This window comes from Aspergillus versicolor (genome assembly GCF_001890125.1).
Source record: "Aspergillus versicolor CBS 583.65 unplaced genomic scaffold ASPVEscaffold_5, whole genome shotgun sequence".
NCBI classification, from domain to species: domain Eukaryota; kingdom Fungi; phylum Ascomycota; class Eurotiomycetes; order Eurotiales; family Aspergillaceae; genus Aspergillus; species Aspergillus versicolor.
In genome coordinates, this window is record NW_024467528.1 from 1,916,576 (window position 1) to 1,944,489 (window position 27,914).

The 27,914-nt window shown below is 50.0% G+C and overlaps 9 protein-coding genes across 9 annotated transcripts; 6 read left to right on the top strand and 3 right to left on the bottom strand.

The window, feature by feature from the left end:
* Positions 1-47: 47 nt before the first annotated feature.
* Positions 48-6,721, bottom strand: ASPVEDRAFT_42279 (proteasome activator BLM10). The gene is made up of 4 exons (XM_040812549.1): positions 6,445-6,721; positions 5,876-6,374; positions 403-5,815; positions 48-344 (listed from the first exon to the last, which is right to left on the bottom strand). Exons 2-4 carry the CDS (start codon positions 6,304-6,306, stop codon positions 282-284), a joined length of 5,907 nt encoding a protein of 1,968 aa, XP_040668532.1. The 5' UTR covers positions 6,307-6,374; positions 6,445-6,721; the 3' UTR covers positions 48-281.
* A 630-nt stretch (positions 6,722-7,351) lies between these two features.
* On the bottom strand, positions 7,352-9,559 carry ASPVEDRAFT_42281 (DUF409 domain protein). The gene is made up of 3 exons (XM_040812550.1): positions 8,795-9,559; positions 8,123-8,741; positions 7,352-8,066 (listed from the first exon to the last, which is right to left on the bottom strand). The coding sequence occupies exons 1-3, from the start codon at positions 9,159-9,161 to the stop codon at positions 7,628-7,630; spliced, it is 1,425 nt and encodes a 474-aa protein (XP_040668533.1). The 5' UTR covers positions 9,162-9,559; the 3' UTR covers positions 7,352-7,627.
* Positions 9,560-11,221: 1,662 nt separating this feature from the next.
* Positions 11,222-13,293, top strand: ASPVEDRAFT_694359 (uncharacterized protein). The gene has a single exon (XM_040816022.1). It carries the CDS (start codon positions 11,507-11,509, stop codon positions 13,241-13,243), a length of 1,737 nt encoding a protein of 578 aa, XP_040668534.1. The 5' UTR covers positions 11,222-11,506; the 3' UTR covers positions 13,244-13,293.
* Positions 13,294-14,057: 764 nt separating this feature from the next.
* On the top strand, positions 14,058-15,397 carry ASPVEDRAFT_42285 (aldo/keto reductase). The gene is made up of 3 exons (XM_040812551.1): positions 14,058-14,142; positions 14,200-14,707; positions 14,772-15,397. Exons 1-3 carry the CDS (start codon positions 14,111-14,113, stop codon positions 15,276-15,278), a joined length of 1,047 nt encoding a protein of 348 aa, XP_040668535.1. The 5' UTR covers positions 14,058-14,110; the 3' UTR covers positions 15,279-15,397.
* A 19-nt stretch (positions 15,398-15,416) lies between these two features.
* On the bottom strand, positions 15,417-17,107 carry ASPVEDRAFT_131900 (uncharacterized protein; the record flags this gene model as incomplete). The annotated part of the gene is made up of 2 exons (XM_040806869.1): positions 15,417-15,639; positions 15,705-17,107. The coding sequence occupies 2 exons, from the start codon at positions 17,105-17,107 to the stop codon at positions 15,417-15,419; spliced, it is 1,626 nt and encodes a 541-aa protein (XP_040668536.1).
* Positions 17,108-17,339: 232 nt separating this feature from the next.
* On the top strand, positions 17,340-19,569 carry ASPVEDRAFT_193908 (Zn(II)2Cys6 transcription factor domain-containing protein). The gene is made up of 3 exons (XM_040809148.1): positions 17,340-17,506; positions 17,565-18,931; positions 18,986-19,569. Exons 1-3 carry the CDS (start codon positions 17,440-17,442, stop codon positions 19,412-19,414), a joined length of 1,863 nt encoding a protein of 620 aa, XP_040668537.1. The 5' UTR covers positions 17,340-17,439; the 3' UTR covers positions 19,415-19,569.
* A 168-nt stretch (positions 19,570-19,737) lies between these two features.
* Positions 19,738-21,616, top strand: ASPVEDRAFT_131759 (uncharacterized protein; the record flags this gene model as incomplete). The annotated part of the gene is made up of 8 exons (XM_040806855.1): positions 19,738-19,847; positions 19,896-19,942; positions 19,996-20,042; positions 20,100-20,224; positions 20,277-20,535; positions 20,589-20,852; positions 20,916-21,323; positions 21,398-21,616. The coding sequence occupies 8 exons, from the start codon at positions 19,738-19,740 to the stop codon at positions 21,614-21,616; spliced, it is 1,479 nt and encodes a 492-aa protein (XP_040668538.1).
* A 219-nt stretch (positions 21,617-21,835) lies between these two features.
* On the top strand, positions 21,836-26,680 carry aarA (L-aminoadipate-semialdehyde dehydrogenase). The gene is made up of 4 exons (XM_040809149.1): positions 21,836-22,321; positions 22,371-25,638; positions 25,715-26,039; positions 26,160-26,680. Exons 1-4 carry the CDS (start codon positions 21,950-21,952, stop codon positions 26,461-26,463), a joined length of 4,269 nt encoding a protein of 1,422 aa, XP_040668539.1. The 5' UTR covers positions 21,836-21,949; the 3' UTR covers positions 26,464-26,680.
* Positions 26,681-26,911: 231 nt separating this feature from the next.
* ASPVEDRAFT_53389 (carbonic anhydrase) lies at positions 26,912-27,900 on the top strand (the record flags this gene model as incomplete). The annotated part of the gene is made up of 2 exons (XM_040814785.1): positions 26,912-26,924; positions 27,287-27,900. 2 exons carry the CDS (start codon positions 26,912-26,914, stop codon positions 27,898-27,900), a joined length of 627 nt encoding a protein of 208 aa, XP_040668540.1.
* Between the last annotated feature and the right edge of the window lie 14 nt (positions 27,901-27,914).

Here is a 27,914-nt window from a genome sequence, read left to right on the forward strand (position 1 = left end):
CTCTGCCACTCGCTGTCTTACTTCTACCCGGCCTCCGGTATTGAACATTCATGCAATAAATATTTATTATCATTAAGTAAACTAAGAGCGACTATAAGGTAGCCTACAAGGCGTAGGACTTAATACAGCATCACCTATAGCCAGAGACATGCAAAAAGCCCCAATCCAGCCGTCAGGCATCGACTTAGTATACAAAACAACCCACTTGGGGTTTGACAGAGTCTAGGAAACCGGGAGTCCAGACGCGCACCCCGTCATGTTCTATTCTCGTCGCTTTTTGCTTAAGCGAAATAGCTCTTCCAAAGGACCCCCGAGAGATCTTCAAGTTGATCGGGTGTAAATGCCTAATATCAATGTTAGCTTCCGTGATTGACTAGATGTCACAAGTCGGAAAGAACGTACCTTGGCATCAATGTGCCATGTATCTTGTCTTGTCTTCTTAAATTCACTAATAATTGACTTCACACTTGACCCAACAATGCCAGGGTCATTGGCAGCACGGACACTTAGCGTTGTCAATGCCTCTGGTATCCATGTTGGCGGCGGGCTGCTGTATGGGAAAGCCTGAATAAGCGCCCCAAGACCAAGAATAGCACCATGTCTGGTTATTACCAGGCGAGTGTGTTCAGGAGTTGGAGTACCAGCCCCTGAGGAGACCGGGGATGATATGCCACTAGCAGTGCGGAGCGCCTTGGGTCGCTTGGGAAGAGGGTTTTCGACCAAGACATTTGTGAATCGCTTCTTCAGGCGAGAGACGATGTCTTTGCGGAGGAATTCGGGCGAGCAACGAATCATCCCTGATAGGGTCGCAGATGCACCGGCTCTTACTTCGTGCTGTGGGTCCTCCAGCATGCTAGCCACACACTCGAATAGTTTATCGCGGTCGGAGGGAGAAAGAAGGAAGAGGCGTCTGAAGTAAATGATCTGAATGTTGATCATGATGCGCAACCGTTGGTGCCATGAAGGTGACGTCTGCCCAATACGGATAAGCGTTTTGATAAACTCCGAGTTCTGCTCAGCAGGGTATGGAACATTAGGCAGGTGACGGAAAACATGATATGCGAGCGATTGGAGTTCTGGATCTTCCTTGACATCCATCATATGCAGCAGCTGTCCCGTAAACACCTCTGCGAAGAAGGGGGCAAGCTGTGTACACTCATGCGAGGACAGCGTGGAGTCAAGCCAGAGGAGAACAGTTTTACACCCCGAAGTGTAGGAGGATGGAGTCTGCTGTCCCGGTGTTCTCTCGTGTCGCCATTTCTCAATTCGCGTGAAAATGTCATTTATCATCTGGGTGAAATCTGTGCTCGGAGAGTAAGGATACGAGCCCACTGATGATGAGGATTCCTGGTCTGTCAGGAGGCTCTTGACATCCGGATAAGACTCGTGGTACCGCGTGCGGAAGATCGTTGCAAGAGTCTGACCCATCGCTTCACGAACTCCCTTGTAAGGATGATCAAGGTGAGCGAGGTAATCCTGGACAATTGGCTTTTCGAGTCTGAAATGCCAGCCTGCATCGATGATGGACTGATGCAGCAGATTGATCTTGGAGCTTTCCTTGAAGGCGGCATTGGTAGCCATATCCAGACGGAAGCTCGCCAGCCAGTCGACCAACGGCCACACTCGTCGCGGGTCACGGCACTGAAGGATCATATGCAGGAAAGTTGTCCAGTAACCAGAGTTCTCCGGTGTCAACCCATCAATGAATATCTTTTGCACAATGGGGAAGGCGTACTCCCAGACCATGGTTCGCTTGTCAACGCTGGTGTCCGTAACAGAGCTGACGAGCGCACCAAGGATCTCCGCGGTAGCCCGATGTTGATGCTTGTCACTGCCATCCTCATAAACCGCCTCGATTTCCTCCTTGATGTCGTCAAATGTTGCTGCGGTGAGTCCATCGCGAAGCATCAATTCAAAGGCATACAAGAGTAACATCGCACAGGACATGCGGAATTTGTCCGCTGAGGGGTCACGCGGCTCTTGCTTCAAGTACATGAAAAACTTGTTGAACCAAGCCCTATTGAAGAGCTTGCCCATGTGAGAGCGAACCTGCCATTCCACTCCGTCGTAATCAATGTCGCGTTCAACATTCGGTTTGTACCCAGGCATGTGATCCGACCATACAAGCCATCCCGGGAAATCGTGATCAATATAATAATCTGTCTCGGGGTTGGCGAAGCTGGCAAGGAACTGTTCTGTCCAGCCCTTTTCATATCGCTTGGTTGTCACCTTTATCTTTGCCGGGAAGTTCTGGTTACCCAGGATATAGCTCTTGTAGTCGTGGTTACAGATGGCTCGGACATCGATCATAGTGAACAGCGCGGATAGACCCTGGGAATACATACCACGAAGACCAGGGTGGTCATCGATAGAGCCCATGGTGACAAGTTCCACTAGGTTTTCGCTAGCAATGTAATCAAATCTGAGACCCATGGAAATCACAATAGTCGCTGCTCGACTGGCAACCTTCCAGTGTGACACCCGAGCCAGATTTACTAATTCATTGGCCAAAGCGGCCTTCTTCTTCTCGATAAGTGCTCGCTTGTTGTTGAGGTTCTTGCGCTTTTGTGTGATTTGTTCTTCAACATCTTGTGTCGCTGGGGCGATTGCATCGACCAGGTCTTTGTCTAAAATGGCCATTCTTTCCAAGGGACGACCATAGTCCATGATCTGATATACCACACTTGAGCAGATTCGCTGCACAGACGGTCTATCCACCGCGCTGGCGTCAATGAAAGCTCGGACTAAGGTAGGAGCATATTTCCAATGACGACCAACAGTCTTAGCCACACTGCTCAGCAACAGGGAGAATAGTGCACCCTTAATTCGGGCGAAATCATTCTCCTTGATACCGTTTTGAAGCGCCTTGAGAAGCGGTGGAATAACAAGCAAGCGTGAGCCCCAGACAGCCTTCAAAGCCGACTCTCCCGCAGTTTGAGCATTGCGGCGAGTCTCCGTATAGGTAGACACGCAAGACTCTGCGATATCGAGGAGTAGGATCTCATCCAACCGGGATCGGCATCGAGGGGCTGCGTTGTGCCTCAAGCGCTGTAGATGGTACATATTGGCTCGCCGAATAAGTAGGGGACGTGGATAATCCTTGCGAACTCCGCTCATCTTGTATGGGTGGATGTCCGCAAGAAGGAGGCGGGTAACTCTATCCAGGACGTGAGCGGACCTCTCGATACCAACGTCAATAAACCAGCACTTATAAGCAGAGTAAAGAGCACTGAAGCACGGTACATCGTCCTCTTGCTTCTCAGAGAGATATCGATGCACCTTGTGGAGAACCCATCCTGCTCTCTCTCGAATATCGTGGATTGAAACATAGACAGGATCGTTCTCTTCTAAGGGGTAGCCGGTCGGGTAGTTGAAAGTCTCTCTTACAGTGTCCTCATCGGAACTGTCTAGTGAGGAATCAGGAACTTCTTCTCCGCCCTCACCTACACCGTCCGCGTCTGCCATCTCCACGTCATTTGCCCTGCCTGATACTCCGTTGGCCTCAATATCCTTCGTCTTTGAGGCAGCTTTGGCATCGAAGAGCACGGAGACACCAGAGATGATTAGTCGCAAGAGAACCAGGTTTCTGATCACTTCATCAGACCATTCCTTGCCTATTCCATCTCGCCTAACGCTGGAAGCATCCTCAGTCAAAGCTGTGAGTTGCCTGAGAGCCGACTCCGCCTGGTTTTCGAAGAGCTCAGTAGCAAACTCGATCTCCTGCCGTTTGGGGACGTGCCACTTCACGGTCAGGTTATTCGGGTCTGGGTGATAACTCCAGTGTTCGGGTTGTATTCCCTTAGCGATAACGTCAGGTTCATATAGCGAGTAGTCCGAGGTGTAGGTCCCGGTAAGGTTGAGAAGAAGGTGGTGGATGAAGTTTGAGACATGGACCGTAGGAATGCCCCGGCACTTCTGCTGCATGTAGACGGCGGTATCAAACAATTCCTTTTTGTGGGCTAGAACAGCATCTCCAACATGCACAACACACATGCTGAGCATACTGATATTCCACACTAGACCTCGATCACGGGGAAGGACATCAGTACCTGTTGTCCGGGTTGAGCCAGCGCCATTGTCATCAATCTCCGTACGGATGGCCTGTGTTAAAACTGGAATAAAACGCCTCAGAGCCTTTTCGGGGTTAACCTTGCAAACAGCGTTACATATAAATGCCATTGCATCGCGGGCTTGGTGGATGACATGGTTTGACACAAAGTCGACAACCTTGGACAGGGCGATGTCGTAATAGTCAGGAGATAGCGAGGAAAGCAACGGCATAAATGTTGCTGGAAGGGTGTTTACAATATTTTCCTCCGGGGATCCGTTTCGCACTCTTGATACGTCGGGAAGGTTCTCCAGAAGGGTGAAGACGCGCCCAAGGAAGGAGATAATAAAGTCCCCAAACCCACAAGTAGAAGAGCGGAGGATCATCTCCTCGGTCTCATCGTTGAGCTCCGTGTCGTAGTTCAACTGAACACCCACTCCTTCTTGCTCCATTCGTTCCATCTCACCTGGGATCCACTGCATCGCGAGCATATCACTATTGATGTCCTCTTGCCCCTTTGTCAAGTCTGCCATGGGTATATTGTAGCATGCAGCCTGAATAAATGTCAAGGTATGGAGAGATTTCTCAAGATCATTTGCATCAATGCCCGGTAATGCCATTCCCAAAAGGGTTGTGAGATGGCAGCGATACCCCTTTGTCCTTGTGATGATGCGCACGAGTGTCTGGAGAGTTCGCAGAGATGACGTAGTACGATGAACCTCTACTAAGCCTTGAAGGGATGGGTAGATTCTCTGCAAAGCCCCAGGAAGGATAAGGTGCGGTTCCAGGTACGCTAGACCCTGCAAGGTTGACAAGGAGAAGCTCATGGCGGTAGCGCTTTTAGAATAGATACCCATGAAAATCACATCACGCATGCAGAGTACGAAGCGGCGCCTCAAGGGTTCTGTAAGCTTTCGCTCCTCTGGTATCTCCATCTCGCCGCTCTGCTCCCGGTTCCAACGCATTACGAAGAAATCCGTAAGGTAATACACCAACTGGGCTAGGGTCTTCGTCCAGCTACCGGAATTGGAGGGGTGAAAAAATGTCTCCACAGCCTGGATAAGACCTTCAAGCTGAGTCAGAATCGAGTCTTCTTTATCCAGACATGCCGGAGACAGGGACATGACAATCCATCTAGCTATGTGATGTGCTACGGGATGCTTTCGAGTGTCTCGATCAAGCATTATTCCCAACCCAGAAGATATGTCCACAAGAGCACTGTAAGGGGAGGTAGACTGTCCAACTGGGATCTCGAGAAGTCTCAAAGTAGCCGTGAAGATAAGGGAGGATTGTTCCTTGGTGAAAATTCCATATTCGGAGAAGGGAATGTGACCAGCAGGTAACGAATCCCGTGCCATTCGGGAAAGGAAGTCCAAAAAAGTTTGATCGAAGGTTTTTGACCGACTGACCAAAGACCAAAGGTGGAAATAAGTCGGCATATAATGCTGTGGGAGCAGGTCCTCTCTAGACTCCGGTGGCGGAGAGGTGGGAAGAAGGAGGTTGATCAGCCCGACTACGACAAACGCTCCTTCTGAGAACGAAGTACTGTAATGGGGCAAAAACTCTTCCAGCATGGTCGGTAGATCACAGGGATCAATATAGAGCTGAATGAAAGCACAGAGCTTCGTCAAGGTCTTCACGTTCCGCTTTAGGTTTGAGGAATGCACCAGACCAGACTCTGTTGGCAGAACGAACGCCTTTACCTCTCGATACAAGGGCTTCCAATCCAAGACAAGATCCTTGATCGGCTTTAGGTAATGCTTGCGTCTGGGACAATGTCAGCATTTGGCAAATAAAAATATACCCGTTGATCAAAATTGCACTCACTTTGTGAGAAGCATGAACATGCTAGCGAACCGTTCCGAGACATTTGGATCTATTCCAGGAGCAAGAGCAAGCTCATAATACAGTTTAACGAGTTTGATCCGCTCACTACGAGTCGGGTCGAACTTGAGGGATAGCCATGCCCTTAGCTCCCGTGTCCAGTGCACCGCACCGGGGCTGAAATCCCCCGACTCCACCGCAATGTAGAGCTGGGTCAAGATATCCCGAAAATATTGTTCCCGCTTGGCGTCATCTTCAAGCTGGTATGGCAGGTATTTGAAATAAGGATATGTGCGAGGTCGGACGCGAGCTTTGGGGTCGCCATCTCCGTTGATGCCATCAGGTTCACCACCTGGAGAGGTTGCTCGTGAGATCATATGTGCATTGTGAAAGTTGTCTGGCGTGAGAATCGTTTTAAGGTTTGGGTTGTCCATAATCGTGCAGCTCGTGCAACGATTACCGTGGATGCAGAAGTTAGGAATTCGGGTGGTGCGGGAAAGTTCTATCATAACACACTCCAAGTTAGCTACACGTGGTCCTCAAAAGGCACAGCAAAACAGGTAGCGCTATACATTAACTCATAAAGCTTGTATCCAGATACTAGGTTATAGAAATCGATGGCTGACAGTAACCTGCTGTAAGCCTTTTATTCGCATTGGCGAGGCTCCAATTGGCCTGGTCTAACAAAGCGATCGGAAAGAGATGTAGCAGTGTATATCAAGTGCAGGATGGGAAGATATCCAATTTGGTATCCCGGGTGATGGTGAAGCAGCCAACGTAAGCTCCCTCTTTTTCACAGAATTTGTAGTTGGGGAGTTGACGATAGAAGAAGCTCACGCACGACAGTTGATGATAGCATTTCATGAGTCTCGGCTGGGGTCAGGCTGCGGATGACATAATGCATGCTACGTAACAAAGCTCGCAGCCTAATTTGGCACTAGCAAGCCCCACCAAAAGCGGCCGCTATCTCCAGTTCGCAAGTTCGAGCCTCGCACTGGGAGACTTTGATTCCGCTCCACACTAATTAAGCCTGTACGGATAACCATTATTTACTGGCGATGGCTTCATTGAACTAACGGTGCTAGGGCATCTGAATGGCTGCTATGAATAAATATTAAGGGTGGACCCTCTCGTCCTACTAGTAGGCGTGAGAGATTGTCATCCACCTTCGTCACCTCAACGACTGATGCTAATTGTTTTTGGCCTTTGTTGTTTTTTTAACGCCCGAGAGGATAGAGTTAGTATTTAGAAATTCATGTAAACCCCAAATGTGTTCTAAGGAGAACCCAAAAGAGAGGGAAAGAATTGGATGGAGGCCTAGACTCTTCGAATTCCGCTAGTATCTAGCACTGCATTTATCTATTGCCTAAACCGGAGTTTGATGTAAATGTAAGAAACCTGGAAACTTGCGTTCAGTTGTCGTCAGAAATGAATGGCTATGTCAGACTGGATTTCCCAATCTGTTTGCGGTTGCAGGAGTGGGATAATGCGGGAGGTAGGGCAAAGCAGCCTTACGGAGTCACCTCTACTCCTCCACAAATGCCCCCCGTAGGAATACAATAATCAGCTGCTGTATAATGTTTCACATAATTCTCGGGCATGATTACAATTTCTCGGTGGGAAATGTACCGTAGGAGCATGTATGCATATCGAGGGTCTTCGAATACGTATAGGTATGGAGCGAAAGTACAGACTGACTGGAATAGTCTTCCCGAGTCAATACTTTATTGAATGTATGGAAATTATGTACGTATTTCAAGCTGGAGGAAGAAAAGACCCGAAAAGAACACCCTGGACCAGTGCATAGATAGCCATGACCTGTACAAGCGCCGGGAAATAGTTGTTATTTTTGGCCGCCGGCAGAGTGCGTTCCGAAGTCCCCAGTGCCTGACAGGCAAGGTACCAATACCACAACGGGTATCCTGACGAAATCCTGTTGACGATCTGGACATGATAGCTAGTCAAAGCCATTGCTGTGAGGATGAATTGGGCTACGGCGAGCCGTGTAAGTAGCATGGAGGCGGGGCTAGAAGACGGCGCAGAAACAGATTTGAGAGAGACGTTAAAAGCAGGGGCTGGAGTACCCGCACCCATTGCCCAAAATGATGATAGAAAGAGAATTAGTAACATGGGCGCAGCAAGTAAGAAGAGCGGGATATTCGAAACCGTCCAATATCGGAGAAAACCAACACCCCTATTTTTTTGGAGTCAATATATGGCTTGATCTTAGAGATTCTTTGGAGCACGTACCAATAATGAGCTTGGACCCAACCATATATACTTGGGACAAGCGACTGACACCAAGGCCGTGAGATACTATCGTCCATACAAAACTTTGTATAGGCAAAGTATTGGGGGACAGCAAACCCCAAGGCGACAATACAGCCGCTTAGAATAACGAAGCACAGGCGAATGCCCGCCGCCCAGAAGGAACGCCGAGAAACAATATCATAGGAATGAATAAGGGCATCAAATACTAGGGGAATCCCACTGAGAATACCATTGCTGCGCACGGTAGTGGCTACCGCGAAGAAGCACCCGGATAGCAACAATTTCATATGGCTCAGAGACCGTTTCCCTGAGTCGAGATCAATGTGGGACGATGAATAGATGTAGAGTCCTGTGATGTTGAGGAATGAGAAAGGAGCTTCCATATAGGGTGCAGTGAGAAAAGCGCCAGCTGGACTAATGATGTGTAGGGCCGCTGCTAGAAAGCAAACGAGCCTTTTCCTCTGGCTATCGTGTCCGAATACATTGATAGAGAGCCGGTACAAAGCCAAGACTGAAAGGTAGTGAGCAACATGAGACACTATGACCCCCGTTACTGCAAACCCAGCCACTCCGTTCGAGTCATCTGATGGGAAAAGAACTGCGGTATTGTTAGAGGGGATGTCCGAAGTGGTGGGGCAAGGGCAGATATACATGAGGACAGATAGTTGACTAGATTACTGTACGTATAACTGAATGCCCATTCCTGCTCGAAGACATAGCCGATCCGTCCTATGTGTACAAAGTAGATTGAATCCCATCGGAGAAACTTCAACGGGATCGAAATATACTCTTGTTTACTCTGAACGGAAGATATGACATCAACAACCGAGTGGTTGTTTTGGTACGGAAGAAGGCTAGAGGAGGTGTCATATCCAAGCCCGGGGCAGCTGATTATGACAACAAAGAGAAGGGTCTTCCAAAGCCAAAAAGCAATTGACAGGCTTTTGACTGGTTGGTTCGGATCAAGGAGACATGGGCTCCGAGAAGCTGTTAGCTTTGGCGAGAAAGCTGTGGTCATGGTGCTATCGACACCGCGGGGCGTCCTTCTCGGAGGTCATAGGACTTGAAGGTTGATGGAGCAACCACGGGCTGCAGAAGGTCTTCAGCGCTGCCTCGGGAGCAGCGATTGCACTGATTGGAGACAGTTAATGATGGATAATGGAACCGCGCTTCTTTGAAAATGGAGATAGTGAAGAAAAAGAATCGGCCTAAGCGGACCCAGAGTTGGGAAGACGCCAAGCTGATCGACCGGATTGCTCGGAAATGAAGCATAAATAAAAACCCGCTTACATAACTTTGTGCATAAAACCGCCGCAAGTCGACAGTTTACTTATGTAAGACCCTCGCGGGCGCAGACTCCAGGCCCCACCATGGCGGAACCCGGGAGCTTGAGAAGGACGATGGAAGAAACGACGGATTGATCAGAAATGAAAAACAGGTTTATGATATAGAGCTGAGGCTGGGGTCAAGCGATAAATGAAAGAGCCGCGGGCACGGGCTCTCTGGCCTGCACAATATAATAAAAATAGAACATTAATATACTGAATAGAGTGTGGTTTGGAGTTCAGCCCTACGGTCCAAGCGGTTACGGAACCAAGGGTGCTCGAGGGACCGCCAAAAGCCTTACGGAGCACCTACCACGTTTGGGCAACCTTTGAGTTTGCCATGGCATCTCAGAAGGCCCACAAGTTCTTCCACTCACAGTCTGGGAAACAGTCAAGCAGGCTTGGAGGAGTCAGCGGCGCAGCGCTCCACGACGATAACCAACTCCTGTTTAGCCGTCTTGTAAGGCTAGTGGTTGTCAGGTTGATCATGATCGTCTCACTCATTCGGCGAAGTGGACCCAAATCGGCATTCGGATGTTGACCATTATTATTATTACCTCAGTCCGAGTTGGGTTTGTGCAGCACTAGCATGCGATGGACCTGAAGGTTTTTACGGTGTGGCCTGCATTCCCCTCCACATATTCTGTACAGTGCGGTCGCGGGTGAATCATTTGGGGCCCTCGCCACCAAGGGATGGAACCCACCGCAGCCTTTTTTGCCGTTCCACACATCATGAAAACTGGTAAAGGGGCCAAGACCAGATGTAGCGGAAATGGAGCCGTGAAAAAGGCTAGAACGAGAGTTGGCGGCGGAGTCAGCAGCTTTGAGTTATGAAGTGCACCGGATAGTCGGACTTTCCGACCATCCGCTCGCCGACGGGCTTAACATCGCGTCCGTCGTCCGTGGATCTACCACGGGGATTACAGCTGCTGGTCTCGTGTCAGACGGGTCTGTTTGAGTCGTGTCCCTTCAAGACAGACGTCAGCTCATTTGAAGGGTGGAACAAAGGATTGAGAGAGCTGCGCAAAGGAATGCATGCTTCTTCCTGCTCGGATCCCAGGGCCAGGCTTGGCTCTTCAGCTGCAGGATGGGAAGCGCCTCGGGACTGCCTGTGATCCATTTAGTGTAGATTGGTTCAGCTAGTGAGCAGTGGCGTCCGGGCTGTTGTAAGTCCGATGACTGAGAAAAGCAGCCATAATTTAATTCGGACCCAAGCAAGATCGGCGAACTAATTGCACGCCGGGGATTGCTATTTGTCGCTCTTCAGATCGCATCGAACAGAAGTGCTGTTAGGGTGACGCACCAAGATCAAAGCTTCGACGGCAATTTCATTTCTGGCCTCCTCTTTCTTTCCCGAGTCCTTTATTCTTCCCTTCCCTGCCATCTCCGGAGCGCAGCTTAAAATCCGAGCGCCGATTCCCGCTGTGGGTTCCTGGATTCGACTCCATACAGACCGACCATCTGACATGAAGAGATTTGATGGAACAGAGCGACTGGTGGCCTGCAGATAAAAAGTGCTGCCTTTTCCATTCCACACACTCGTTCCATCTCTGGATATTAAGGCTGGAGCTGCCCGCAGTTCGCTTCTTTCGCTCTTTCCTCTCCCTTGCAGCTGGCTCTCCCTCTGCTTTTCTTTGATTCCCCTGCTTGTGCTTATTTCCCCGCCCGCCTCTGCGCTGTTCGTCTGGAGCTACAGGGCCTGACGTGACACAGCTGAAGCATCCGTCCCTCCGCTGCTGACCTGGACGTGGACCGCCGCTTGCTTGGGACCCCCTGCCCCATCCTTTCCATGTACTTCTCCTGTCAGCTTCTTTGTGCGCGCCACCTTAATAACACCGTGGGGTCTGTCGTCTCTCGCCAGCCGCTTTCCCTCTTCTTTATAAGTCCATACTTCCAGACAGGGATCGACATTCCCGCCTGTTATGTATAGTTCGCAAACGCCTATCACGCTGCACTTCCAAGATCTTGAACCGAACCATTGACCACCCTGCTGTCGATGTCGTCTTTATCATTCGTCGGAGGTTGATCTCTCTGGATAATGCTCTTCAACCTCGGCTTGACAGCTGATGCCGCTGCCGCCCATAACAGCGAGCTCACTAGTTCCCAATCGGAAACACAACTCTCCATGTCTTCCCGCCAGCCCTCGCCGCGCCCATTTTCATTTAACAATTTACCTTCGTTTAGATTGCACGGTCTTTCTGCCAAAGAGAAAGGCACTGAGGCAGACAAGCCTCGCTATGAGAAACGCCGTTCAATGCCCATCGCCGCTGTTGAGCCCATGTCGTCGAGTGACGAGGACCAGCTTTCAACAGCTGGGCCATCGCCCGTTCGACATCAATTCGGCCACCAGAAGTACACAAAGCAGCTTTCGCGGTCAAAAACCACTTACCAGCTAGCGCACCCTGCGACCAACGCGCGCCATAAGCGGTTGAAGCTCAGGCCTAAGCTGCTCCTCCAACTTCAACAGGTATCGGCCACATCACGCCCATTACCTATATTCGATGTATTGCCATCGACCTTATTTACGTCTAGACTTGCCAGAAAAGTCCCCGCAATTTTGCGTGGTAAGCGGGGCCTAGGCCCAAATGATTTAATCGTCACGACTAGCGATTTATACGAGCGGCCAGTGAGCGACGGACCAGACAAAAGCTTAAGTTCAGACGAGGAAGGGGACCACCGCGAGGTTGTTGCGACCATTTGCCAGTTGCTTAAAGATGAGGCCTTGTCCAAGGGAAAGGCAGAAATTTGCCTCAACTCTGGGGCCGTTTTTGAAGCCACTCCTCTTCCCAACGGATCCTATGAATTTGTTTCAAATACGGATACGGGGCTTATGATTTTACGATGGGTTCGACGTGGGCCAAGGAAGCGTCGTTTATCGGCACCACCTGGCTCAGTTCAGCCTGAGGAAAACCGTCGCTTCACGTTCAGCGTCATCGATCCCACTACACGCCGACATCCTGTGATTGCCTCCATGGCTCGTAATCACCTTGAGGTATATGATAGGTACTCATTACCAAGCACCGCGCCATCCTCGCCTACATCTGGCATGTCCGTCATTAGTGACACCTCCGAGATGGATGTCCCACTGGACCAACACGTTATGGAAACCGATGAGAGACTGCGCCTGTTGATTATAATTACCAGCATCTGGGTTGCTTTCCGAGAGGGATGGTCCCAAAATTTTCGCTACCAAGATTCGCTGGTTAATGGAAAGGCTCCTCGTTCGCCGAGCTTATCAAAACATAATCCTACAACAACCTCTGGAAGTGAGGAGGGCCGAATGCTTTCGGGCAGAGACAATGAGCCTGACAAACCGGCTCAATCGGACCCAAGTCGTCGGGCAGTGACCTGGACCCAAGCAGCTTCCCACCATCCAACAGCAGACCGATCAGCCCAGTATGGGACTTTATCAAAACGCTCCAACTCCACCGGTGCCGCTTTTATTGAACGGTCTAACAAGCGCAATTCATCGGCAAACCGGCATTCTACGCTCTCCACTCCACGCCAGTCGTATGATGGACCGCCCGAGTCCCGGGCTACCCGCCCGGGCTCGATCTGTAGATCCCGGACGCAGCTGCGAAAAGGGGATGGGGAAGACACTAAACTCGAATCCATCCCAAATCAATCCAGAGCGACACAGGGCTCTAAGGATGGCCCTCAGACGACACTTGATAGGCAACCGGAATCTCCTCGTCCAACCAAGGGGAAGCGTCGACATCGGTTTAGTAACCTTTTTGACTTTCTCATTCGGAAGGGAGGGCATCACCCTGAGTGAGCCATGATTCACGGAAAAGTCGTGCCTCATTTGCACGAAGTTATATACTGGCTCCCTTGGATGGGAGACCGAAGAAGATTTTGTTGGACACTGCTAAAGGTTATCTATATTTGTGACCGGCCAGGTGCCGATGTCTATACCGTATGCTACAACAGCAGTTCCATGGGGCTGAGAGAGTCTCTCTAACCACTTCTTATTTATTTCCTGCATTTCAGCGTTTGCATCATTCAATCTCAAGCTGGCCTTACTTCTCACCTCAATCTTGCATTTGCATCGGGGACATGTACATATCTGAGCCGATATAGCTCCGCACATTACGACATCAATACAAAAGAAACTCTCAACTAGTGACAATACCATATATCCAATTGCAGAAATTAGCTAGTTCCCTGACTCTGTAAATTACTGGATACACTGTCAGACATATAGTTTAACTACGAAACATGGCAGGGCTGAGTCAGCATGAAGAATGCCTCTCGCTAAACACCCCACACTCAACAGCTGTTTGTAGTCCGGAAAGGGTCAAGATGAAGTCATCCCCACTCCCGATCCGCGGTCCCGAGATCGGTAACTCATCGGCTCTCCAGACTCTCGCTTCACACTTCGGCAGATCTGGGGTGTCTGATTACGAATTCGCGATCGCTGCCGAATGATTTACGTTCTTTAATCCATATAATTCTCCCCTTATCCTTACCACAATTCAAGCTGTTTGCTACAAACCACCTATACTGCTGGTATGTTACTCCAAGACCCCGCAGCCCCCCACATAGCTACAACATAGGTGCCCAATTCTCTCGCGTCAACAAAAGAGCTAACAAAGCCCAAATAACAACAACAGATTGGAACTACCCTACACATACTGACATAATGGCTACCGAAAACCAAATGGAATATGTTTCGTACGTTATCACTCCCTCAGCTTAACACTTAAGCATTCACTGATCCATTAAAAACAGCCTCGGCAAATCCGGCCTCAAGATCTCCAAGGTCATCCTAGGAACCATGTCCTACGGCACAAGCAAATGGCAAGACTGGGTTCTAGACGAAGACAAATCTCTCCCGCTAATCGAGCACGCCTACAAGCGCGGAATCAACACATGGGATACAGCAGATGTATACTCGCACGGCCGCTCTGAGGAAATCGTCGGCAAGGCGCTGAAGACATACAATATCCCGCGCCACCGGGTCGTGATCATGACCAAGTGCTTCTACGGTGTTGATGACGAGGGCAAGCTCCCTCCCATTGCGGCTTGCAGCCAGAATCAGGGCGATATGGTTAACAGAGTTGGATTGTCGCGGAAGCATATCTTTGATGCGGTTGATGCGAGTATTGAGAGACTTGGGACTTATATCGACGTTCTCCAGATTCATCGGTTGGACCGTGAGACGCCCAGAGAGGAGATCATGAAGGCGTTGAACGATGTTGTTGAGAGTGGGAAGGTTAGGTACATTGGTGCTAGCACGGTATGTTTCCCTTTAACTACTGGAACCAACAGAAAGGATACAGATTAACAAGAATTTATAATAGATGGCCGCCTGGGAATTCCAAGCCCTCAACAACCTCGCCGCCTCCAAGGGCTGGCACACCTTCATCTCCATGCAAAACTACCACAACCTGATCTCGCGCGAAGAAGAGCGCGAAATGATCCCTTACTGCCTCGACGCCGGCATCGGTCTAATTCCCTGGTCCCCGATGGCCCGAGGCCTCCTCACCCGCCCCTGGCGCAGCGCGCCTTCGCTCCGTGAGAACACGGACGGTGCATTGAACTTCCTCCTCCGCAACCGGGAGACCGAGGCGGATAAGAAGATTGTGGACCGAGTTGAGGAGATTGCGAAGAAGAAGGGCATCAGCATGGCCCAGGTGGCCATTGCCTGGTCGCTGAGCAATAAGAATGAGAACCCTATTTTGGGGCTGAGCAGTAAGGAGAGGATTGACGAGGCCGCTGCTAGTATTAAGGTTGTGTTGACGGAGGAGGAGAAGAAGTATCTGGAGGAGCCTTATGTGCCCAAGACGCTGTCGCCTCTGGAGAAGTAAACTATTTGATCGGGACAACGTTAAGGGTACAGACGGCTTTTGTCCGGTCTATCTAAAGCTTATATATAGTAACATGAAATAAAGGATAACGTTTGAATATATCGAACATAGCTTTCCAGACATTTCCTGACATATCAATCAACTAGACCCCGCAAACACCTCCATCAGATCCAGTAACTCGGACCATCTCGAATCTTTCTGAATCTCTATACGGCCCTCCGGGGTAGCGACCTTAACCTCGTCCGTTTTCTCAGTTCCATAGGCATGACCTGGCTCGTCGTTAACAAAAGCCACCAAGTCTCGGACCCACTCATGCATGAGTTGGTGCTCTGCAGGGGTTGGCCCATGCATGATAGAATAGCTATTTGATATTTGCATTAGCCAAACTCAATATCACGTTAAATGGATATATTAGGGTATACTAACTTCCAGAATGGTCTATCCATGGCATGACTAACACCAAATGAAGCTGGAGCTACGTTTTCTGTGATGAAAGAGAGCCGATATGCGATTATATACCGCCAGATATCACGAACCTCGACACCATTCTCGAGAAGATTGTTGACGAGGAATCTTGAAGGTGCTCGTACCTGGCCGTCTGATATGATTCGGCCGAACACTGCCTCCCAGCCTTGCTTCTGGGGGGCAGAAGGCAATGGGTAATGTCTCAGTAGGCGTGAAGTTGTTGAGGGCGAATAATAATTTGATATTTGTGTTTCCAGAGACTCGAGACTTGCATCAGGCCCGTTAGTCACAGCGTATAGCGTCTCTTCATTGAGGACTTCACCGATGAAGATTCGTAGCCCGCGCCGCTTGAATTCGCGCGCAAAAGAACCATCTCGATAGTAAGCGAATATGCCCGGATGAATGAAAACACCATCAGTTATCGGCCGAAAAGTGTGGTTTTTGAGTTTCATTATGGCATCCCTTAGCTCTTCTGCACCGAGGCCACGCAAGAGCTTCAGCTTTTCAGGCCCAGAGCTTGTCGAAGGGATACCAAAGTAGTCGCAAAGCTCATCAAATTGTGGCTGACACTCCTCAGACGTCTTAGGCTGAGTAGGAATGGCATTTGAATACATGACCAACCTCCTGAACTGGTTCCTGGAAGATTCAGGAAGCGTCCCTCGGAAATCATAGAGCGTTTGTGCCTGCACGGAATACGCGCCTGCGCTTCTACCTGAGAGTGTTATATTCCCAGGGTCACCGCCGAATGCACTGATATTATCATATACCCAGTCCATTGCAAGTCGCTGGTCCCAGAGTCCGTAGTTTCCCACAGCTCCGTCTGGATTCTCGTCTTGTAAAGGTGCTCCAGCTAGAAAGCCAAAGACATTAAGTCGATATCCTACCGCCACAAAGACAGCATTAAGTCCGCCAGTGGAGATGAGCTCGGTAGGATCCATCGAAGCTTCATTACTGGGGTCACCCATTTGAAACCACCCTCCATGAAACCAGACCATGACTGGCCATTTGACGTTTTGATTCCCTTCGCACTCTGGCACCGGCGTCCAGATGTTCAGCCGGAGACAGTCTTCTCCGTAATCATGCTGCGGAACATTCTTTTTCACAGAAGCCGAATAGTTAGGCTGGAGGCAGACCTGGCCGAACGTCCTGCCGTCGAAAGGCGCTCCCTCTGATGTTGAGTACGAATATGACTCAGGTAATGGCTGCGGCTTGCGCCATCTTCGATCACCGGTAGGAGGAAGAGCGTATGCAATATTCGCAAATCGGCGTGATTTGCTGTCGAACTGTAGGCCTTTGATGTTACCTTTGGATCCTGAAAGTTGGACTTCACATTCGGAAGTCTGATACGAAAGCGTGTTTCCCATTGTATGACTTTTTCAAGTTGAAACACTGTCCTTAACATTGAAAAGACGTACGAAATTAAAGGAAAACATGACTTTTGAGTGAAATAGCTTTGGAGAACCCCGGGGGCGAGGCGATTGTTCCTATTGATTGCTCTCGTCCAATGATTGGCCCATTTAATCGACATCTGGTGCCTGAGGCAGAGTATCCTATCTGCTCTGTTGGAGATACCACCGAAACACACTCTCTTACGCCCGTTTCCGCACTGTCCCACAGAGTGTTAGGAGTCATGTATAGCTCAACACGCAGAAGGAAGGAATTTATACTCTAAGTTCTCGGTATAAGCGATAAGCATATGGATCGCGGGGAGTCGGTCACTCGAACCCGTCGTCCCCGCGTGGAGCGTGGTCGGTCTCGGAATGGTGATACTCATACTCGATACTTGCGTGTTTAAGCACCACTAGCTGACGAGATACGCAGGCTGCTCCACGTGCATAAGCAAGAAAGTCAAATGCGACGAGGCTCGCCCACACTGCAGAAGATGTACCCGGCTCAGCTTGACCTGTGAATGGCCATTGCCCAAGTCGTCGCTGGCCTCCAGAAGACGTGGCTTAGGTCCTATTAAATCTCGTGATCCCAATTGGTCTCCTACTTCTATTATGCCAAACGACGGCGACGATGTTTTATCCCACCTGTCGGCAATGACTAGCTGCATGCCCTTGACGGTGGTGGATGATCTTTCCCTCCCCCAATGCCATGGCCTCCTTTCGGGAGGTTCTAATGGTAATGACTACCAAACTATGGACGAGGTATCTCTAATGCTGATGCTGTCGGATGATATATCGCAAGGCGTATTCCCGACAGCAGACAGTTCAACAGAAAAACACGTTTTGTCCGTGGCCAAAACTCCTGATGAAGAGCATTTGGATAGTCTGTTGTGTGCGAATGCACTTGAACTACCGGGGCCTTTAGCAATCGATAACCCACTCGCCGTTACAGATCTATCGTTTGTGTATGCTCCTGGGGCCTCTCTTGCGCTAGGCAGCGACGACAAGCAAGCTGTCTTGTTCCATTGCAAGCTCTTTGCTTCCTTGAAGTCTACGCGTGCTTGGAGCTGTTCAGCACACACTCTCTTCTTTAAAAAGGCCTACGATAGAGCCATGGCCCTCCATTTCCTCCTCGCTGTTTCCCATAGTGAGCTGGCCATTCATTACGGTCAAGGTCCGCAACCACCCAAAGAGTCGCAAGAGCATTTTCACCGAGGATCTCAATTATTCTTGCAGTCCCGCAGTGCCTTTGCGTCTCCAGATCATATCAACATGATGATCTCATTCTTGTATATGTACATGTTTTGGATGCGACGTGATCACTTTGACTCCAACAAGCTTGGAGACCTAAGTCGAGCGGTCCTTGCCTATACCAGAACATATGGTGTGGACACGCTGTGTGCCAGCGACGATATACTCTCCTTCGACAACACCTTCTGTGGTAGTGTAATAACTGTCTCCGAACAGGTCTTGTTGGCCAGAATTATCGCATACCTATACGATCGAGACGGGTTCTGTTGTTTCTTTGGATGCGGTGGGTATTTTGCGGACTATATAAACAGCGCCCCTCAGAAGCGACAAAAGTTTTGGCTACGATCGCGTACTGCCTTTTTTTTGCCCTGGAATGACGCCGGCTACATTCACGGCGCAGAATCAGAGGTGGAGGATGCAGCAACTCTGGATGTTTACTTTGAACTCATTGTTTTGCATCAGGAGATCAACTCTTACAGTCAAGCTACTGCGACGCGTGCGATAACTATGGGACCGAGACTACAGCGGTGGTTAGAGGCCATCTACAGAGTAAGCAAGATCGTTCTCGGATACGAAATGACCTTGGATACTAATGAGATGTAGGAACATACCATGCTCTTCCATCGGGTCGCAGACCAGACATACCACGCCGAATGTACGTTGATGACCTTTATCACAGCTACTTTCTTTTATGCCATGCAGATTTATCTGTATCGTGCTCGTGGCTCTTTGTTTGGGGGTGAACCCATCCCTTCCGGGCTTCAGGATGCTCTCAATTCGTTAGTATCCGCCGCGTACTACGCCACCAAAGCCGGATCTGTGCAACTTCTTGAGCGCTTCCAATGGTCACTCTTTATTGCTTGGCTGGAGACCACCGATCCTGTCCACCAGGAGTGGGTTGAAAACAACATTTCTGACCCTGCAATCAAGAAAGTGTTGGGCCATGTCCAAGACATCAGAAACCAACCACCTGCTGGTATCACAATGAAGAAGATTCGTTCCCTCGTGGGCGAAGGCTTCGCGGCCTCGTGATGTGTGCTTGACCTCCAATCGGCAAATTGTGCGGCACCCCCTGTACCCCTTCTCCAACTAAGGATGTCCCCATATGCTAAGTCTGGAGTAGCGCCGAGATCGGCTCCCCACGCCTCGATTAATTTGGCCAACGAGATGGCTCAAATTTATCATTGTCAATGATACTACTCTCCGCATTTTAGTTTATTTATCTCCTCAGTCTTTCTCAGTTGGTCTGAGTCTCCCTTTATAACGTGGAGTCACTCGCATATGATATCGCTCACCAGCCAGCTACACAAGGGATTTTGCCTACCATGGAGAACTCCATTCAGGCTTCGCCCGGCATGGACGCGAAGAAAAACGACTCTGTCCTTGGTGCCGATAAAGACTACGGGACGACAGAGACCATGAGCTCTAAAGAGGAAAAGAGGCTTGTGAGAAAGATCGATTTTCAGTACGTAACCCATTTTAGCGTGAATGAAGCATACACTTACTCGAACAGTCTTATGCCACTCCTTATAATCAGTTATGGCCTTCAGTACCTTGACAGTATGACTTGATATCTCTGGTTTATTTTCATTGTCTGACTCACTTACTCGCAGAGACCAGTCTATCCTATAGCGCTGTCCTTGGTTTACGAGAAGACTTGGTATGGTGTCCTTGCTTGCTCATGATTAAATCGTTCGCTAACCGATAACGGCTACAGAATCTCAAAGGACAAGAGTTTAGCTGGGCATCCGGTATCTTCTATATTGGGTATCTAGCTGCCTCGTATCCTATTTCACTTGGCTTCGTCCGATTTCCCTTGGGAAGATATCTAAGCGTTTTAATGTTTGTTATCCCCCCTTCACACGTGTATTGATATTGACTTGCCGACCTCTAGTTTTCTATGGGGAGTGGTTCTCACCCTCCATGCTGTTGCAGAGAATTATGCTGGATTGATGGTACTACGAACTTTGCTTGGCATATTTGAGAGCGCGATAAGCCCTGGGTTCTCGCTCATTACTGGAATGTGGTACACTCCTAGGGAGCACGTCTCTCGTCACTCGTTTTGGTTCGCTGGAAATGCCACCGCTAGTCTGATCGGATCAGGTATCGCGTATGGAATTCTGCAATATACGGGGAGTTTCAGTCAATGGAAGGTTAGCTCTTCATATATTACAGATGGAAAAGCACGATCTAACATCGATTTTAGATGCTTTTTGTTATATTTGGACTCATAACAGTTGCGTGGTCGATACTTCTATGGTTCTACCTTCCCGATACTCCTTCAAACGCGCGCTTCCTCACTCCCACTGAACGAGAATTCGCGTCCCTGAGACCAAAGAAATTCCAACATACAACCCAGACAAAGAAATGGGACCAAGGTCAATTCATCGAGACTTGGAAAGACGTCAAGACATGGTGGTTCTTGCTGTTTTCCTTTATAATTTGCGTACCAAACGGCGGTACAACCAGTGTAAGCACCCCTTTTACTCTCCCGCACTCGATAGGTACAAACTAATCAGTACAATCTCTATAGTTTAACACAATCATTATCAACAGCTTCGGCTACGATGAATTTCAAACAATTCTTATGGGAATGCCAGCTGCCGCTTTCCAACTCACCACAGTCATTCTGGCAGCTCTATTCACAACCTACATTCGCAAATCCAGATTGATTGCTTTGGTTGCCATCTTCCTAATGGCGTTGGCAGGGATTCTCATGGTAAAGCTTCTCCCTGACACGAAGAAGCTATCTCGACTAGCGGGCTTCTGGCTCGTCACTGCCGTCGCTCCTGCCTTCCCTCTCATGATGTCAATGTTCGCAAGTAATACGGCTGGTTTCACGAAAAAGTCTAGCGTGGTCGCCCTGATATTTGTGGGATATTGTGTCGGGAACTTTGTCGGGCCACAATTTTTCAAAAATACCGAGGCACCAGCATACGGGGTAAGATCCTATTATAATACGTTAAACTATAAACCATTGGGGTGTTGCTTAGTGCTGACTATTTCTGCCTCTAGACTGCATACACAACGATCCTCACTTGCTACGCAATTTCGATTGTCATGGCGGCTGGATTCCGGGTATATCTCGGCTGGGTGAATAATAAGAGAGATCAGGCTCAAGGAATATGCATTGATCCGGAGGAAACTCGCGAGATTGACCTACATGCAGACGAGGAGCTGGATCATGTAGATGAAACCGATATCCAGAACCAAAGCTTTAGATATATCCTATGAAGCGCAAGATTCTGCTGTATGACTCGAAGGCGAGCTATATCATATCGAGAATACTACTAAATTATGGAACCTATTTACATCACCATTTTAAATGTAATTGAGCCCTATCGTATTGGTAAAGCCTGAGGCAGCAACACTCACCGTGTTTTTGCCTTGATGCCTGAATTTCGCTATCAAATGTGGAGAAATTTTTGATAGCGAAACCGGCGGGAATTTCTTCGCGTGCCCCTCGGCTAGACCTGATTCACTATTGAGTCATATACTCTCGATCCAGTACATAACCCCCCCTAGTGCAGCTCGACGCCCCGATTTATCAAGGGCATCGGTGCAATAATGGGTGCCGAATCAGTTCCATTGCAGGAACGCCTTGAGCGCTGGGCTCAAAGGCTACAAAACCTCACCGTCTCCCCACTAACCCGCGACTATCCCGACAACCAGAACCAAGAGCTGCCCAAGAGGGCCATTGAGGCTTTCGAGTCCCTTAAGCTTTCCAATGACACAGCATCTGCGTTGCAAAATCTATCCGGCACATCCTCAGGATTCACAGTTTTCCTGACTGCATTCGTTGTACTTGTCGCTCGTTTGACTGGTGATGAGGATATCGCCATTGGCACGAGCGCTAGTGAGGATGGCCGGCCCTTCGTCGTAAGAGTGCCAATTGATGCCTCAGAGACATTCCTTCAGCTGCTCTCCAAGGTTCAAAAGGTAATTGAGTTAATTGATCAACCTTCGACGCTGGCTTACCTAGTTTTAGGCCTACGATGAGGGGTCATCCGAGATCGTGCCATTAGGCAGTCTGCGGTCCCATATCCAAGAGAAATCGCAATCCGAACGATCCCCAATCCTCTTCCGCTTCGCCGCATACGATGCCCCGGCTGCCTCCCAGGACTATCCTGCCAATACCTTCGAGACAACGGATTTGGTGGTCAATGTTGCGCCAGCGAGCACCTCGGACCGGTCGACGGAGCTGGGAGCATACTATAACCAGAGACTGTTCTCCAGTGTCAGAATAAGCACAATTCTTAACCAGCTAACTCAGCTGGTCAAGAATGCTACAAGCAAACCAGAAACGGCAATTGGGCGCATTGATTTCATGACCCCCGAGCAACGAGCCCTTCTTCCAGACCCTACCGCAGACTTACATTGGTCCAAGTTCCGAGGGGCTATCCACGACATTTTCTCTGAGAACGCTCAAAGTCACCCGGACAAGCTTTGCGTTGTCGAAACCAAGTCCGCTACTTCTGCCCACCGCGAGTTCACCTACCGTCAGATTAATGAGGCCTCAAACATTCTCGGTCACCACCTGGTTCAAGCAGGTGTTGAGAGAGGCGATGTTGTTATGGTCTACGCATACCGCGGCGTTGACTTGGTTGTGGCTGTCATGGGTATCCTCAAGGCGGGTGCAACATTTTCCGTTATCGATCCTGCATACCCTCCTGAGAGACAATGCATTTACCTCGATGTGGCTCGTCCTCGGGCGCTGATCAACATTGCGAATGCCACCAAGGATGCAGGCGAGCTATCTGAAAAAGTACGCACATTTATCGGTGAGAACCTAGAGCTTCGAACTGAGATTCCTGCCCTCGCCTTGCTTGACGACGGTACGCTCCTGGGAGGCTCGATTGATGGACAAGATGTCCTGGAGAAGCAGGTGCCTTTGAAGTCTAAGTCTGTCGGCGTCGTTGTTGGTCCTGATTCTACTCCAACGCTATCGTTCACCTCAGGCTCCGAAGGTAGACCTAAGGGTGTTAGAGGTCGGCATTTCTCCTTGGCGTACTATTTCCCATGGATGGCGGAGACATTCAAGCTGAACCCTAACGACAAGTTCACAATGCTCAGCGGAATTGCCCATGACCCCATCCAAAGAGATATCTTCACTCCTCTTTTCTTGGGAGCTCAGCTACTTGTACCCGCCCGCGAGGATATCCAGAACGAAAAACTGGCCGAGTGGATGCGCGATTACGGCGCTACAGTCACCCATCTTACTCCTGCCATGGGTCAAATCCTTGTGGGAGGTGCTTCCGCACAGTTTACTGCTCTCCATCATGCTTTCTTCGTCGGAGACATCCTGATTAAGAGAGACTGCCGCTCTCTGCAAGGGCTGGCCCCGAACGTCAACATCGTCAACATGTATGGAACCACCGAGACGCAACGTGCTGTCAGTTACTTCGAGGTCCCGAGTTATTCGAGCGACGGCGGATACCTCGACACTATGAAGGATGTGATCCCGGCTGGGCGCGGAATGCTCGATGTGCAGATGCTGGTTGTCAACCGTTTTGAGCCTAGCCGCATCTGCGCTATCGGCGAAGTGGGAGAAATCTACGTTCGTGCGGCTGGTCTTGCGGAAGGGTACCTTGGTTCGCCTGAACTCAGCCAGAAGAAGTTCCTCACCAACTGGTTTGTTGATCCTAAGACGTGGGCAGAGAAGGATGCTGCGGAGTCGCAAGGCACGAATGAACCTTGGAGGGAGTTCTACGTTGGACCTAGGGACCGTTTGTACCGCAGCGGTGACCTTGGCAGATACACTCCATCTGGAGATGTCGAGTGCTCTGGACGTGCTGATGATCAAGTGAAGATCCGTGGATTCCGTATCGAGTTGGGTGAAATCGATACCCATCTTTCCCGCCATCCTCTTGTAAGAGAGAACGTGACGTTGGTTCGTCGAGACAAGTTTGAAGAACCCACTCTTGTCAGCTACTTTGTGCCTGACATGGGCAAGTGGGCCTCGTGGCTAGAGGAGAAGAGCCTGAAGGATGACGACTCCGCTGAAGGAATGGTTGGCATGCTAAGACGATTCCGCCCACTTCGTGATGATGTTCGCGACCTCCTCCGCAGCAAGCTCCCCGCTTACGCTGTGCCCACCGTCTTTATTCCACTCAAGCGAATGCCGCTCAACCCTAACGGAAAGATTGACAAGCCTGCTTTGCCGTTCCCTGATACTGCAGAGCTCAGCGCTGCGGCTCCTCAGCGTAGGCCATCAGCCTTGAAGTCTCTTTCAGAGACCGAGCAGGCCCTGGCACAAATCTGGGCTAATCGGATTGCCAATCTCACTGCCCCCATGATCGGTCCCGAAGATTCATTCTTTGACCTTGGAGGTCACAGTATTCTCGCGCAGCAGATGTTCTTTGATCTGCGACGCAAGTGGCGTGGCATCGACATCAGCATGAGTGCTATTTTCCGCAGCCCTACCCTCCGCGCCTTCGCTGCGGAGATCGATCGCCTGTTGAACTTCGAATCCTTCGCCAGCAACGATGACAACGCTGAAACCGCTGCCGTAGCTAACGAGCCTGATGACGAATACTCCCGTGATGCCCGCAAATTGGTCGATACCCTGCCCAAGACCTTCCCGGCCCGCACCGAGGACATCCTTTCCACCGAACCAACGATCTTCCTCACTGGTGCTACCGGTTTCCTCGGCGCGCACATCCTCCGCGACCTTCTCACGCGTAAGTCTCCGTCCGCAAAGGTTGTCGCGCTTGTTCGTGGCAAGAGTGCTGAGCAAGCCCTCGCCCGCGTCCGCTCAACTTGCCGAGCCTACGGCTTTTGGGACGAATCTTGGGCCTCCCGCCTTGAATGTGTCTGCGGTTCTCTCGGTGATGCTCGCTTCGGCCTCACTGAAGCAGCCTGGGATGACCTAACCAACCGCGTGGATGTAGTCATCCACAACGGTGCCCTCGTCCACTGGGTCTACCCCTACTCCACTCTCAAGCCAGCCAACGTCCTCGGTACCATTGATGCCCTGAAGCTCTGTGCAACTGGCAAACCTAAGCAGTTCTCCTTCGTCAGCTCAACTAGTGTCCTCGACAGCGACCACTACGTCCTGGAATCCGAGCGCAGCATCGCTGCCGGCGGAGCAGGTATCAGCGAAGATGATGACCTAGAGGGTAGCAGCGTCGGTCTTGGAACCGGCTATGGCCAGAGCAAGTGGGCTGGCGAGTACCTTGTCCGTGAAGCAGGAAAGCGCGGACTGAAGGGTACCATCGTCCGTCCTGGTTACGTCCTAGGAGATTCAAGAAGTGGAAGTATGTCTCTACGAACCGAACCCGTCCTTAAACATTCGAAATAAATTACTGACTAATGCCTTTTTGCTTCACATAGCAACAAACACAGATGACTTCCTCATCCGCATGATTAAGGGTTGCATCCAGCTTTCCGCGCGTCCGAACATCAACAACACAGTCAACATGGTTCCCGTTGACCACGTCGCCCGTGTTGTAATTGCCGCTGCCTTCCGACCCCCAGTCTCGCCTATCGGAGTCGCCCAAGTAACAGGCCACCCACGCCTGCGTTTCAACCAATTCCTCGGTGCGCTCCAGCTGTACGGGTATGATGTTCCACAGGTCGACTACGTGCCGTGGTCGAAGTCGCTGGAGCAGTATGTGAACAGCGGGGAGCATGATGACCCCGAGTCGCAGCATGCTTTGTATGTTTTATTCTCTACCCTTAAGCAGCCCCTACCAGGCCCTAGATTATTTGAATTGGATTGGGCCTGTGAGGATGCAATCTTTGGTATATGATGCTAATAATCGATTGTCTGACACAGGATGCCGTTATACCATTTCGTCACGGCGGACTTACCGTCTAATACCAAAGCGCCCGAGTTGGATGACGTCCATGCGGCTGCTTCGTTACGTGCTGACGCCGCGTGGTCGGGCGTTGACGCCTCTGCGGGTGCCGGTGTGACGGAGGAACTAGTCGGCCTTTACGCCTCTTATCTTGCATCTGTTGGCTTCTTACCGGCACCATCAGCGTCAGCCACGGGAGCGCGTCCACTGCCCGCCGTTACGATTACTGGTGATCAGAAGGAGGCGATGGCAGGCGTTGGTGGCCGAGGCGGTGCTGCTTGATCTTGCTATATTCCCTGTTATATTTTCACTTTGGTTTTTCATTTTGGTTTTCAAAAAGCTTGTTTCCGATCTCAGTTTCCAAATGCTTGTAGAGTCACGATTAGGTAGGATGGTATAGAACTTGTCTGTATATAGACAACACGAGGTCAGGAGATAGAACAAAGGTAGGAGAAATTAAATATACCACCTTAAACGATATCTACTGCCTATCCCCGACATTGCCCCGATCACAAGTTGCTGAGAGCATCACACAATCTTCCCACTCCTTATCAGGAGGAATTATTTGTATAATGTGGCATGCTTCGCCAAGAGGTAGCAAGCGCTATTCTTTTTGGTGCAACATTCCATGCGATGTCAGTCTTATTATTGTCTTGCTGTCCTTCTGGGCTATCCAAATCATCTTCCTATTCTCGGTGCTTAAGTCAATCTCTTTCGAATAGTACCCAACATGACAACTCAAGGTATGCGTGGTGGCTCTTTTGTCAGTACTGAATCCCTATCTCCATCACAGGCTGCTTATCTGCTGCTTGTTGATATGTTTGAATAGTTTGTTCATTGTCTCTATTTGACTGCAATCACCCTTGCTGGAGACACATATCATCGAATATTATGGTCAATCATCATGTTGTTACCACTAGTTATCTCAGATGCTAGCAAGAGTCCCTTGCCCACTGGTGTACTTCGCCGGGACATTTATCCTTGAATGTCATAGAATGTATATCTCAAGGGTTTTGCACCGATTTATCTTACCCATTGACTTAATAAGCAGTATTGTTACACAATCCATTCCTATCACCGAGTGCTAACACATCGTCTTGTTCAGACCGATTCACCACCGCCCTCTCCCAGAATAAAGCATGGGCAGCCAAAGTAGCCCAGGACCATCCAGAGCTCTTCCACAAACTCTCAGCCGGCCAGCAGCCCGAGATTCTCTGGATCGGGTGTTCCGACTCGCGATGTCCCGAGACGACTTTGCTTGGCCTCCATCCAGGCGACGTATTCGTTCACCGGAACATCGCAAACATACTGCACCCCTCCGACCTCAGTTCCTCTGCCGTCATCGAATTTGCCATCCGCCATCTCAATGTAAAGCATGTCGTTGTGTGTGGACACACAAAATGCGGAGGCGTGGCGGCGGTATTGGGTAACAAACAACTCGGTATTCTTGATCCATGGCTTCTACCTTTAAGGCGGCTCCGCGAGAGTAATTTGGATAGGCTGGATTCACTACCGGCTGACAAGGCGGCACTCAAATTGGCCGAGTTGAATGTGCTCGCTGGAGTGAAGACACTCAAGCAGAAGGGTGTCGTGTGGGAGGCAATGCAGAAGGGCTTGCAGGTCCATGGTCTTGTGTATGATGTTGGGAGCGGTGTCCTTGAGGAACTGGACACCCAGGAGGCTGATGAAACTGTCAGAAGATGCTTTGCATCATTCTAGATGGGCAATGCTCT